Source organism: Stegastes partitus, unplaced genomic scaffold, assembly GCF_000690725.1.
Source record: "Stegastes partitus isolate 25-593 unplaced genomic scaffold, Stegastes_partitus-1.0.2 Scaffold93, whole genome shotgun sequence".
NCBI classification, from domain to species: domain Eukaryota; kingdom Metazoa; phylum Chordata; class Actinopteri; family Pomacentridae; genus Stegastes; species Stegastes partitus.
In genome coordinates, this window is record NW_007577824.1 from 419759 (window position 1) to 434577 (window position 14819).

Consider the following 14819-nt stretch of genomic DNA (forward strand, 5'->3'; position numbering starts at 1 on the left):
TATACGTATGTGTTCCTTGAGGGTAGGAAGCGCCGATCAAAGAGCCGTCTAACAGTGCATTGTTCAAATAGAAACAGACACGAACAGAGAATTGAAAGATTATTTATTAAACTGATCCGAGCAAAAAGGAAGAGCGATCGCTTGTTTTTCTGCGCTCCTCCACGTCTAGACCTGAAGGACGACGCGAATGCTGAAAATGGGATGAGAAGGTAGATATTAGAGGATTTTTTTTTTCTTCTTAAGGCTTACAACACATTAGTGACACAATCAGCGCTTGTATCTGAGTGAAGGCCTCTCTCGGTGCAAATTGTTGCGTAAGTCCCGTCTTCACCATTCATCTCATCCCAGCTTTGTCCTCAACAGAGGGCAGCAGTGACGCATGCTTTTTTTTTTTTTTTTTTAAACAGATAAAACCCGGAGGGACTCGAGAGCATTACACACTTTAACATAACAAACAACTTCAGAATGTATCTGATATCAAGGCTTACCATTTCCCAGCATGCATCAGATCAAAACCCTCGGTGATCTTCTCAAAGGGCAGAGTGTGAGTCACAAATTCATCCACTTTCAGCTTCTTGTTCATGTATTCCTCCACCAGCTTGGGAACACTTTCCACACTCTTGTATCCTGGGAAAAGAGAAGTTTCATTATTTAGTAGAGAAAAGTAATGAATTTAATTGTTTCTTTCAATTCTCAAAAAACATGATATATATGCTACCAAAGTACCAATGTGCATATTTGAATATGAACCTGATAGTATGTTTGCACGAAAGCATCTCTTTGTAGTCAATTTGTGCCTTTTTTTTGTCACTTGTGTCTTTTTCTGGTTGTTCCTACAGTTCCTTGTTACAATGCATGTGAATGTGTTTCTGTTGAATCACCTCTGAGACTACATTGGATGTGGTATCTCCTAACAGTCAGCTGGAATTACCTCCAAATGCAGTGCCTTTCCAGGTGCGTCCAGTCACCAGCTGGAAGGGTCGGGTGGAGATTTCTTGTCCGGCTGCTGCCACCCCGATAATGACGCTAGTTCCCCATCCTTTATGACAGGCCTCTAGGGCTGCCCTCTGCCACCGGGAGACAATATGAAGACACTGTCACCTCAGCCTGATCCTAACTGCACCTGGCTACAGCTTTGATTATTGCTCAGCTTTGTTACATGTCTGGATTTTGCACAACGAAAGATTCTCTTCTTTCTAAAACACAAGTATCAATCAAACTGGTTTGCTAAACCAGAATTATGAACTCACCATGATTGCCACATTGCCCACACATTCAAAGGAGTAGTCCACGCCCCCATCTGTCATTTCTACAAGGACTTCCTGGATTGGCTTGCTGTGGTCTTTCGGATTCAGGACATCTGTGGCCCCAAACTCTCGAGCAGTTTTAAACTTGTCTGGGTTAAGATCGATTCCAATAATTCTGGCTGCGCCGGCTGCTTTACAGCCCATGATTGCTGCAAGGCCCAGGGCCCCGAGGCCGAACACTGCACAGGTGGACCCTGCCTCCACCTGCAAGATCGTGGTGAAGCCAACACAGGTCAGAACATCTTTGCAACTTGTAATACATTACACAGATCAGTCAGGATTTGTATTGTAGGGATCAAAAACGCTCTAAAATTTTCTGTCTGTTTGACACATTTTGAGATATTTCATATTTCATTTCAAGGCATCAACAAATTCAGTAGAATTCATACATTTCATCCAAGAATGATGAAATCCATGACAGTCATTGCAATAGTGGTTGAGATACTTAAGTCGCGATGGATACAAAGATTTAAAAAGATTTCATATTTCAACAGACCTCAATAAAAAAGAAGAGGCATACCGCATGAATTCACTCTTGTATGCAGCAGATGATGTATTAGCAGTTCTACCACTGACTGATGCAGACAAAAAGATCTATGAAGCTGTCAGCGCAGCGTTTGAACAGCACTACACAGGAAAACACAATGTAAGCTTTGAGAGACTACAGTTAAATAACAGGCGTCAGCAGGATGGAGAGGCTGTAGAGGCACGCATCACAGCTGTGCACAAACTTGCAGAACATTGTGGCTTTGGAATACTGAAAGAGGAGCTCATGAGGGACTTGTGGGAGTTGTGGTTGGGATAAGGGACAAAAAAAATTGTCTGAACAGCTGCAAATGGACTTAACACTCGCAAAAGCCAAACAAAAAGTCAGACAATGTGAAGCTGTTGAAGAAACAGCAAACAATGTTGCACAGCAGTGCAATGGGGGACAACAGGGCAAATATGGACGCCATCAGCACCACGAAAAACTGGAAGAAACAGAAATGACAACAAAAGCCAAATAGTCAAGTTCAGAAAGAGTACATCTGGTGCGGTCGAAAGAAAATGCACTTATGAAAAGACTGCCCTGCTGGAGGTGTAGACTGTAAGAAGTGTCGAAAAAAAGGGGCATTGCTGTAGCCTGTCGCTCAGGTGAAGCAGTAGAACTACGCAAAGTTACAGAAATTCAAGATGACACAGAAATTAAGGAATATTTTTTCCTGGAAGAAATAGAAACAGAGATTTCTGAACCATGGATAGGAAAAGTCCAGTGAAATTGTGAAGATGTTGATTAAAGCTTGACTGTGGGGCAGACGTCACCAGAGAGATTATGCAAACCAGAAAGAGATGGTAGTCTGGAAAAACCAAAAAAGAGACGACTATGGCCACGCAGATATGATGTATAAAGCTTTTTAAAAGCAGAAATGGCAGAAAAAGGGTGCACTACCTCTCAGAACAAGTTCACACACATGATAATCAGCCCACGTTACCGTCAAGCAAACGGAGAAGCAGAACGTGTGGTTCGGACCATCAAGGACTTAAAAAATACACTGATCACAGCAGAGCACTGATGGCATACAGAACCACTCCGTTGGAGCATGGGTTCTCACCGGCTCAGCTGCTAGTGGGTAGAAACCTGCGCACCTCGCTACCCCAACCTACAGCAGAGCTGGATGGGCCAGATCTGTGGGCTTTTTGTAGGAACGATGAGGAGGGAAGGAGGAGGCAGGCAACACACCACAATCAGAGACACCGCTCAAGACCTCCCAGAACTCACTTCAGAAGGTCTGGATCACCACAGAAGGAACTACAGGAGCAGTCGTGAGACCAGCCAATATTCCAAGATCATACGTAGTAGAGACTGACAGGGGTCTGTATTATCAGTTCAGAATTGTTGGTAAAAGTGCACCAAGTTCATGTGTTGTTCAAAGGTACAATCAGTTAATAAGTGTTGATAAAAGCATACCGCGGTTGTATGAGTTGTAAAAAAAAAAAAAAAAAGAACATGGGTTCAGGATGAAAGAAATGTGTTCTTAAAAGGAAAACACATCTTGGACTTGTACCAACAGTTTATTTGGTAAGAATATGACTTCAGCTAAAAGGAGGAGACGTAGTGGCTGCTGTTCCCATAATGCAATGAGTATACTATGCTATGTTCAAGTTTTTCTCAACATACAATCAAAGAATGTAAGAGAATAACTGACCTTAGCAGTGTTCAGAGCAGCTCCGTAGCCAGTGGTGATACCACAGCCCAACAGACACACCTTGTCTAGAGCAGCCCCTGGGTGCACTTTGGCCAGAGAGATCTCAGCTACCACCGTGTACTCAGAGAATGTGCTGCATCCCATGAAATGGAAGAGGCTCTTCCCTTTGCAGGAGAACCGACTGGTTCCATCTGGCATCAGGCCTCTGCCCTGAGTGATCCTGGAGAACAAAACCCAGAACAAATTGTTCACAGGGTCTGCAAGTAGACTTGTGTGTTAGTCTACACAGATGCATAGAGAAGCTTCAACCCACAACATTTACCTGATCTTTTGACATAAGTTGGTTTTGGGGTTCCTACAGAACTTGCATTCTCCACACTGTGGGACGTACAAGGGTATCACAGTGTCTCCTGAAAATACAAGCACAATGGTACATTTTTAGCTCTTTCATTGCAGAAATCTTTGAACTACAGTCACCAAGTGCTATCAGGAACACCTACAGACTACTAGTTATGTTGCAGACACGCAGAACATAAAATCCTCCAGATACAAGTCAGGAGCTTCACTTAATGTTCAAATCAAACATTAGAAGGGGGCAAAGTGCCCTCAGTGACTGACTGTAGCACATTTGCTGGTTACAGGTGGCACAGTGTGACAGTGGTTAGCTCTGTCACATCACAGCAAGGCGTTGAACCTGCTTTTCAGCTGGGTCCTTTCTTTGTGTGTTTGATTAATTGGTGATTCTAAACTGGCTGTAGGTGTGAGTGTGAACAGAGAATAATACTTGTGAATGTGGCGTCAACGGCATTAATTCATGGATTCAACCTGCCTTATGTCAACAGTCCAAACTGCTGCTGGTATAACAGTGAGAGGAGCGCTTTCTTACTACTCATGGTTCAAACACCACGCCCTATCTGAGTATTGCTGCTGGCCATGTGCATCCTTTCATGGCTATGGTTTATCGTCTTCTAAAGGCTACGTCCAGCAGGAAAATGCACAAGTTCACAAAACAAATGTCAAACTGGTTTCAAGAACAAGATAGGGATTTCTGTGGGCTTCAACAACCCTCCCAGTCACCAGATCTAAATCCAGTAGGCCCTCTGAGATACGGTAGAAGCGGAGATTGGCAGCATGAATGTGCTGACGAATCAGCAGAAATTCTACGTTGCAGTGGTGTTAACAAGAAATGAGATCTCAAAGGGAAAGTTCCCAACATCTGTGAAAACCACCTCAGTTATACGCTCATATGTTGTCATTTATTAACATGTTACTCATCTATCAGAGAAACAAAACGTCTTCTCGGACTAAACCTGACGGCTGCTTTCAGTAACATGAAGTGCGTGTTACATAAGTGTGGTTAAAAATAGAGAACTCAGGCCCTTGTGAGGCATTCTCATCTGAAGAAGCTCTTTGTCATCATATGAAATGTACAGTTTCCCCATAGTTTCACCTGTTGAACCATTCGAATAAGCCAATGAAGGAAAAGTTGTGTGTTCCCCATCATGCTATAAATAAACCCTCATTCTTGTGCTTTTCTTTAAGAAAAAATGCTGGACAAATTCTACCTTTCTCCTTGTTGTAATGGATGCATTTACCAAGCAACCTGTCAGCGTTCATCCATGACACATCTTATTGAATCCATAAGAGCTGAGGCGCTACCAGATGATATTACGGTGTTCCTAATAAAGTGCTCGCAGTGAGATAAGTGAACCTGGTTGAAACTTGGTGACTCCCTCTCCGACACTCTCCACGATGCCGGCTCCCTCGTGGCCCAGCACCACAGGGAAAACTCCCTCAGGGTCGGAGCCGCTCAGCGTGTAGGAGTCAGTGTGACAAATCCCTGTGGCCGCAATCTGGAGAGAAAAAAAAAAAAAGGGTTCTGATCTGATCCGTGCTCAGACTGATGCAAAGGTTGAAGCACACCTCAGAGTCTATCAGCTATACAGCAATAATATAAGGGACTTTTTCTTGTTTTTTTTTTACAGCATATACGGTGCAAAGTACAATGTAGTATCAGACTGTATATACACTAAATGAGGGGAAAAAAACATTATAGATAAGTCTGTGACAAGAGTGACTGATTATAGGTAAAAGTGCCTATATAGAGGTACAGTGGTTATTATATTGACATAAGAATGAGTCACAGAGTTGCTTTAACCTATTGCAAATAAAGTACCGTCTCTTTGCTCCAACAGTTTTTATCCCATCCCTGTGCAAATGTGAAATCAAACCTGGCAGCTCTGATCTGTTACCTTGAGCCGAACCTCCCCAGCTTTTGGACACGCCACCTCCACCTCCTCCATCACCAGAGGTTTCCCAGCCTCCCATGCTACTGCAGCTTTGCAGCGGATCACCTACGACACACATTCCAAGAGCTTCAGCTGGTCTGGCGTCGCTCAACACCGACAACTCTCTGGACATTTAACTCTATCGGCGCTACAATGGAAGCAGCAAATTACATCTTGCGTGTTTAGTGCCTGATGATAGAAAAACTGGAACAGCAAGTGTTTCTTGGTCTGTTTGTCAAGTAAGTTCCATATAGTGGAACTTTGACCTTTTTCTGCTCCCTTGTGTAGACATTTTGCGACAACAGGAAGCCTGAAAAAGCACTTAAGCTGAGAGTCCACCAAGAGACACAGACAACTCGCATTACCTTCTCTATTGTCTATTATAGATTGTGAAACGGAGTGCAGCAGAGGGACTGGTAAATGCTCCAGTGAAGAAAGGATTCAAACCCCCTCCCCGTGTCCTTCCTTGTTTACTGTAGACATTCCCGTCTGCTGCACAAACACTTAACTGAGCAGGACGAAATGTCCTGGCAATCGAGCAGTGCTGTTGTGTTGAGCGCAAATCCATCACACATTCACAAAAGTTAACTTTCCTATTATAATTACATGTGACGTGAAGCCAGTGTTCCTACCTTTCCTGCAGTTGCCATGCTGTTTCACATCCGCACTCTGACTCGTGAGGTTAAGTTAGCGTGCCGGTCTTATCAGCAACCAGTAACAAAGGGGCCCAGCCTCTGTGGGCTGAGCCAGAACGCCCACTGGCTTCCTTACAGATAAGAGAGATATACGTAAACAGCAACATAAGGAAAATGAGCTTTTTCAGTCATTTGTAGAACAAAAATATACATTTAATAAAGAAAAAAACTACTGCAGAAACAGGAGCATGCTAGATCAATGTATTTTGGTGGTTAGACTCCAGATAGAAGCAACATCGTAGACTGGAGTCCAGACCAGATAAAGGTAGAAGAGAAAGACAGGATCCCCCAAAGAAAACAAAAAAAAAAGCCTTTCCATGAAACAGATAAAATTAGGATGCGAAACAGGTCATTCATCCATCCATCTATTTTCTTTCTTTCCCCCAGGGTTGGGTTGTGGTGGCAGCAGGTGAGGCAGGCAATTGCAGACCCCAGCAATGCTCTCCAGCTCCCCCTGGGGAATCCTAAGGCGTTCCCAGGCCAGATGAGAAATGTATTCAATCCAGCAGGTTCTTGGTCTAGCCCAGGGTCTGCTCCCAGTTGGATGTGCCTGGAAAAACCTCCAATGGAAGGTGCACAGGACATCCAGCCACTCTCCAGGAGTTTGGTTCCAGAACCTTTGCTACGTGTGAAGGTGAGCCCAATGATATCCAGTAAGCATGTTTCATGTCCCTACGACCACCAGGGGTCAGCAGGCCCAGGTTCTCAGCCCTGCCTGTCTCCTGGTCCACATTGCACCCAACCCTGAGACCGATCCCTGCAGGTGGTAGGCCACTGGATGGCGGCCTTGTGTAAACTCTTAAGGCTGCACCCAACCGCGTCCCATGGATCAAGGCTCAGCCACCAGATGTTTGCCAACAAACATCTGAGATGAGATTGGTGCTCCTTGTAAATAAGTTCACAAAGATTCTTTAAATTGCCCGTAGTCTGGTCTTTCTCCTAGGACCAGTTTGCCTTGTGAGGCTATTGCCCCCAACAATACAGGTCCAAGGATCAGAGGGACACACAAATCCCTCTGCTGTGATAAGTTGGTAGTTGTTCAGGTGGAAAAGGGGGTCAGACAAAGACCATCTAGACACAGAGGCCGAATTAAAGAAATGCAAGCTTAAGATTGGTTTGAGGCTATCAAAAGCCAGAATTAAAATGAATTTAAAGAACGGGGTCTAGAAGCTGATTCGCTGAGAGAACGGCGGCAGATACATCATTACACAGGAGCAGTGAGTCTGAAATGTAGAATGAAATAATTTTGACAGCATGTGAAAATGGAAGTGACAAAGAGAATTGAACAGCGACAGCCGGTAATCACCACAAGAAATGGAGACTCAGTATAATATATAATTACAGTAGATTATATTATAAATATAAGGAGACAGATCTTCTTTACTGAACTGACATGAAGAACTAAGGAGATCCTTGGTTTCTGAGGCTTGTATATCCCATTTAGAGGAAATTACATCTTGTAGGCGTTCTGCATCATTTTTAATCACTCTTCCATGCAAACTTTCTTCAGCTGCCAGATGTTGATTTCCTTGTGTGTGCTGTTAATTTCTAACCCCCCACATTTCATATGGGAGTAAATCTGGGCTTTGACTAGAACATTGTACAACCCTCTGTGTTTCTTTCCTTTGTGAGCAACTTCTTGGTAGATTTGCGGTATGTTTAGGATCATTACCCCGTTAAAAGGTCCGTGTTTGTTTCAACATCAACTTTCAGACAGATGGCTTCACATTATTTTCAGGCTCTCCTTAATGTGATGCAGAATTCATAGTTGAATTGATGACTACAAGCTGTCCAGTGCCTGAGAAAGCGATACACGCCTGACCAGAACATTTCCTTCTTCACAGTCAGTTTTAAGATCTTTTTGAAAAGCTGCATGTCAGACCTCTCTTTGATTCATCTGTCCAGATCACATAATTTCAAACAACCTGCCCTTTGTCTTTATATTCATCGGCCACTGTAGTTTTGCTCTAATTTTTATTTTTTATTTTGGATAACAAAGACTTTTCCAGGCATGCCTTAATCAACAAATTGGCAGTAGTTTGAAATCTACAAAGAGGATTTACTTTACAGTGGAATGACTTCTTTCAGATAATTTGTAGATATTTCAGATCTGTCACCAGAGCAACAAGCATCCACAACATTTTGTATATGGCTCTTCAGATGTTGCTATGATGACACCACGCACTTCAGTAAGAAAAAGAACAGCAGGCCTTGTTTGTCAGAGGATCAAATAAAATAAAATACCACCCGTCACTTCCAAAGCAGGTTCTAATCACAGGCACCTAATATGGAACCTCTGACACACATTTTGTTGGAACTAAAGGTGAGGCTTGTTTGGGTCTACTGCCTTTAGAAATGGGCATTGTTTCGCACGTTTGCTTGTTTAAACGTGTTTAAAAAGTCAACAGTGTCCACAGGTTATGCTGGTTTTTTCAAATGACTGTACAATACCTGTCAAAAGTTTGGGCACAGCTTACCATTTAAAATCTTTAATTTGAATTCTCTACACCAAAATCCATATTTCCACTGGTCTAATATCTATTCCTTCTGTTTCTAGGTTCAAGAGGTTCTCTTCTTTCTTTCTTCTTTGCAGCAGTTCCACCATGAAGGCCTGGTTCACACAGTCTGATGTTGAAATGTGTCTGCTACTTGAACTCTGGGAAACATCAACGTGGACGCTAATCTGAGTTGACATTAATTGGTGATTTCTAAGGCTGGTAACTCTAATGAACTGATTCTGTGCTGCAGCAGAGGGAACTCTTGGTCTTTCTTTCCCGGTTTGGTCCTCATGAGAATCGGTTTCAGCACAGCGATGGATTGTTTTTGAGACTGCACTTGAAAGATCTATCAATGTTCATGAAATTTTAATTACTGACTGACCTTCATGTCTTCAAGTAATGACTGACTCTTGTTTCTCTTTACTCGGCGCTGTGGTTCTTGTCACATTATGGATTGCTACAGTAGTCGCTGTGTACCAACAGTACCTCAGCACAACACAACTGATGCTCTGAAATACGTAAACAAGGCAGGAAATTCCACTAGTTAACTTTAGACAAGACTCTCCAGGTATTTGAAAACCATTCCAGGTCAGGATCTTATGAAGCTGGTTAAGATATTACTAACAGTGGCCAAGGCTGCCATCAAGGCAAAATGTAGCTGCTTTCAGGAATCATAATATAGATGTCTTTAGTATGCGGAAATGTGGAAAACAATAGAAGTTTAAAAAGGCCTTGAATGAGTAAATGTGTCTAAAACATTTAATTTAAGTCAAAATTTCATGAAAACTGTTTCGTTCTTTGACTGCAAAACCCAATATATGGACATTTCACAACAAGAGATTAAGTAAATGACTTTGCTGTTTGCTTTTTGCCATCCAACCACCCATTATCTATACACCACTTAATCCTCACTAGGGTCACGGGGGGCTGGAGCTTATTCCAACTGACTCAGGGCGAAGGCAGGGGACACCCTGGACAGGTCGCCAGTCTATCACAGGGCTACACTTAGAGACAGACAAACAAGCACACTCACATTCACACCTACGGACAATTTAGAATCACCAATTAACCTCAACATGTTTTTGGACTGTGTGGGAGGAAGCCGGAGAACCCGGAGAGAACCCACGCTGCACAAGGAGAACATGCAAACTCCACGCAGAAAGATTCCGGTGCCCCCACCGGGATGCGAACCGGCGACCTTCTTGCTGCGAGGCAACAGTGCTACTAACTGCGCCACCTTGCAGCCCTGTGTTTTACCAATTCAACTGAATTAATTTTTTAGTAAAATTAAAGACATTAGAGACTAGGTCGCCCCGGCAGAGCAACAGGTCGAGCAGGTGACCCATTAGGGGCTGAAAGTACCTGACATAGCGCCCATGGATCGAGTCCGACCCATGACTGATTGGCTGCATGTCCTTCCCCCCTCTTCTCTCTACCTTTCCTGTCTCTCTTTACTAACATCTGGAATAAAGACCAAAAAAATAACATTTAAAAGAAAATGGAGACTACAAAATAGAACTGTTAACTTTATTTAGCCTGTCACAGTGCTGTCTTATTTCTATTTAAATGTACCATATATATTTTTTAACCTCCTTCTGTTTATTTTATTTGTAATTTTAAATGATAACTGCCTGACTGTGTCATGTCAAAAGGACAGAATAAGATCCCTGTTTTTCCAAGCTGCACTGTGTGCATGGTTAGAGTTAGATGGGGATCATTCACTGGGTAAGATCCCATCTGATTTGCAAGTTCTTTTGAAATGTTTGGAAAAATCATGCAGTGCAGTTTTAAATAAAGTTCGCGCTCAGTTTGTGAAGTTTCCCCATTGTCTCATGATAATTGAAATGAAAACAAGAGATCAAACAAACAAGGCAAGTCATTCAAATTCATTCTTTCTTAAATCCATCTTAATGAGAGGAACACGGCGGCGGCTTCAAAGATTGACGTCATTAACGCAAGATTGTAACGTCTGTGGGAGACTCAGGCAGGTAAAAGTTAAAACCGACTGTCTGCACAGCTGAGGCAGGCTTGGAGCAGCAGAAGCTGAGACAGGAAAAAAAAAAGAGTGGAAACACCATGACTGCGACAGTACAAAAGTGGAAAAGGGTCGGCACATATATATTAGAGAGGCAATGAGGGGACGAGCAGCAGGTGTGCAGGTGGGCGGGGAGGTCAGGTGGTGCAGGTGCAGGAACAAATAGGTAACTGCAGGTTAAGAGGCAGCAACATGAGGTGAAAAAAAATCAACAAAAAAACAAGTGGAAGCAGATGAATGAATGACACAAACCCAAGGGAGAAGTCATGACACAGGTTATTGAATGGGATGTGCAAATTAGCTGGACTTTCATGGTTCAAACTGTAGAGGTGGACGAGGCTTTGGCAGCACAGATGCAAACTGAAGTGTGACTAGAGAACTAAATGTGTGTGCTACTCATAGATGTCTAATAGTCTGCAAATGATGCATATTAAGTAAAAATGATGGATGAAAAAAATAGCTGGGTGTCATCATTTAGCTGTTGTAATGAGGTAAAAAGGTCAAGGGTAACTAATTTAAGAATAAGCCACAGAAAATGCACCCCGCAGGTGCAGACAGAGGCAACAGAGAGTGCAGATCAGCAGCTTATCAGAGGAAATGCTCACAAAGCACTTGCAGAGTTGCTGGAATAAATGTAAAACTAGTGAATAGAACATGTAGTTACCGTTATCCAGGTAACTCAGATCCCTGGTAGAGAAAAAGACTTGGAAGCAGCACAGATATTGTAGTTGATTTACCTTTAAGGAACTTAATGCTAACTAAATGTGACTGGGAGGAAAGGATCTCACAAAACACTGGATCAGTTTAGATACAATCCACTTTTTGTTTTTATTAAATTCATCACAAAACCAAGTAAAAGGCACATAAATAGAAAGCAAATAACTACAAAGTAGTGGCTATAAACACAAATATCTACACAAGTATATGTGGATTTATCTAATAGATGAAGTTGATCTTGTGGTCAGTATGGCATTATCTTTACATCACTATTACGTCATGTGAAATGTGTTTATTAAAGGACTGAAATTTACAAACTACAGCTGCTACAATTGGTGGTTTCAACAACTCTGATGGGGTCTAGAACACAGTTTGGGTCCAAAAGGTACAGCTGTGGTTGTTTGATATCCATTGTGGACCCCAACATGCTCTTTAATCGCATCAAAAAACAAGTCATGATTAGATTTTCTAATGTCATCAAATATCATCCAGTATTTGCTTTTAAATTCTTAATTAAGGTCTTACTTTTTGGACAAACCTTACATGCTCTGTCTTGTTCTGTCCTCCACTGTCTCTCCAGTCTGACATCGTCATGGAAAACCCGGATGTACAGAGGGCACATTGAGTCGTCCATGTTGTATTCAGTCTCAGGTGGGCCTGCACACTACAGCCCCTTTCCCTACCTGTGCCACATCTTAGACATCTTCAGCTCAGTAAAACAGGAAGAAGTCCAAGAAAACCAGTGTGAGTGATGTGATAGTGAGTGGACAGATGGACACATGTCGCACCTAAAAGGCTGTTGTAGGTCACTTTCCTTCCAATCTTGTATTTACCACTCTGTATGACTGACAGCGGCTCAGGTTGTAGAGCAGGTCGGACATTATTGTCAAATTTGTTTTGTCTTTGTCATTTGTCGTCATACTGACGCCCACAAGGACTAATAGAGGTTGATCAGGCTGGATCAGGAGAAGGATCCCCATCTATCTAACTCCCATATTTAAAAGGTTGTTGTTTTCACGGCATAGGTACAGTAATAATGCTGGGATGACTTTTGTAATGTCTAACATGGGGAATTCATTAATACCAAGCCTTGCATAGTCCATGTTTCACCTGCTAAGGATGAAGGGTGGAATCAGCGTGTCCCCCACAGTGTCGCATTACTCCTCTTGTGTCACCAAATGTAAGCTGAAGGCTCACAACTCAGTGTTGGTGTCAGGTTAACAATTAAGTATTCATTACTCATCACTGTCACCAAAGGTGTTTTCAACTGCTCTGCAGCTCCAAAACTTTCCTTCCTACTCTGTAAACGGTTCCATTTTTTAGCCCAACTATACACACACATTTACACACTGGTGAGCAACAGCAGCTTAAGATAGATCCTGATCAGGAGCAGTTTGGAATTCTGTTTTGCCCAAAGACAGTTTGCAGTGTGAACTGCAGGATCTGGGGTTCAAACCATCAACCCTGCTACTACTGCCTCTAGTGACTGGGTGCCTTGTTTATGTGGTGGATTCCTTGTGGCCTTTGTTTGGGGACATGGTTGTGTTGAGTTTTGTGTGTGCCAGGTTTAGGTGTATACTCCAGAGCCCATCTGTCCTCAATCAGGGGATGATTGACCTGGAGCTCCTTATCTGCCCTGAGGTCCTTGTTCTCCCTACCTCCTGACCTCCCTGATCAGACCGACACCTGTCTATTTGTTGTGGGTGTTGCTATTGTGTTTAGGATTGGGCTAAGGAGTTGTTCTGTTTTGTTTAGCTAGTTTTATTACTCTGTTAGCCTTTGCTTGGCTTTATGTGGTTCTTTCATTTAGTAACACCCATTAGCTCTGTTTTCTTGTATTATCACCATTTTATTTTTGTTAATTTTACCACCAATTAATAAATGGCTTTACCCTACCAATAACATCTGGGTTTTTTTGTTGTACCCAGCTGACCCTAGAGAGCTGAGTCGTAACTACTGCGATTAGCAGACAACCCCGCTATCTCCTAAAGCACAGCTCTTAGTGTCTCAAAGCCCAATTCTAATACTGATAAGCATATACCCTTGTACAAAAAACTACCTCAGACTCTTCGTAACAACATAAAGAAAAGCCTTGGTGCAAGACGCTGCTTGGACACTGCCGACCCTGCCAGATGCAAAGGACAGCTCCTGAAAATTCTGAAAAACTAAATCTAGACACTGGCTAAAAATCCTGGTGCAAGATGCTAGCAGCCCTGCTGGACGCAAAGACTGACCTCCTAATGCGACGGTTTCCACATGGATTGTCAGTTCTGCAGCGTTCAGGGCTAACAGCTTTAATCTGAGTCACCACCATCCCACCTCGGCCTCCTAGTGATCAGGTCACAGTATCTGCCCCTACTTCTGTTCAAGGAGAAGCTGAAGCCAGAGGTGGAGGCAGTTGGTTATTCAACGCTTTCCTCGTATCTGATGTTTTCCTTGAATTTCCTGGTTGTCCCATGAGGATGCTGCTCCTTCAGACTCCTCTGTTTGGAGGAGCTGAACCCGGAGGTGGGAGGAGTTGGATCTGGTCGCAGAGCTCTGGATGTGTTCTGCTGACCAAGGAAATGCAAAGTGAAGCTTTTGAACTCCTTTCAATTTTTGTTCTGGAATAATCTCTGTGCAGGAACATTAAAAAAGGAACCTCTGTGAGCTGGATGTGTCCTGTAATGTGTAACAAGATATTCTCCCGTCCATTCCATGCTCTGTTAAGCATCTGACTGTTTAACTAATTCTGAGGACCCGATGTATTTGATTCCCTGGTCTAAATATTTAGAGCAGGGAATGTCTGGCAGTCCCGAGGACCCGAAGGATGAACCCTGTGTTTACTGTTTCTTCGTGTGTTCAACTGAGTGTACATTTGGAAGGCAGTGTCCCACGCTTCAATTTTCCTAAACAAATTGAAATACACTGAAAATAAATAGAAAATAACAAAAGACACATACACTGAAGCCTTCACGAGAGACTAAATTAAAGTAACTGCACTGTATCTAGTTTGTTTAGAGCACTGGATTTATTAAGAATCCGAGGACAAATCTGCTATTACATGTAGTTATATGGATCATTCTATGATTGTTGTTTCACTGTAATATTTAT

At 42.8% G+C, this 14819-nt stretch overlaps 1 protein-coding gene across 1 annotated transcript; it reads right to left on the minus strand.

Annotated features, from left to right (window-relative positions):
* Positions 1-86: 86 nt before the first annotated feature.
* Positions 87-6497, minus strand: LOC103354031 (alcohol dehydrogenase class-3 chain L). The gene is made up of 9 exons (XM_008277261.1): positions 6414-6497; positions 5746-5847; positions 5205-5346; positions 3816-3903; positions 3494-3713; positions 1251-1511; positions 932-1067; positions 489-627; positions 87-190 (listed from the first exon to the last, which is right to left on the minus strand). Exons 1-9 carry the CDS (start codon positions 6429-6431, stop codon positions 166-168), a joined length of 1131 nt encoding a protein of 376 aa, XP_008275483.1. The 5' UTR covers positions 6432-6497; the 3' UTR covers positions 87-165.
* Between the last annotated feature and the right edge of the window lie 8322 nt (positions 6498-14819).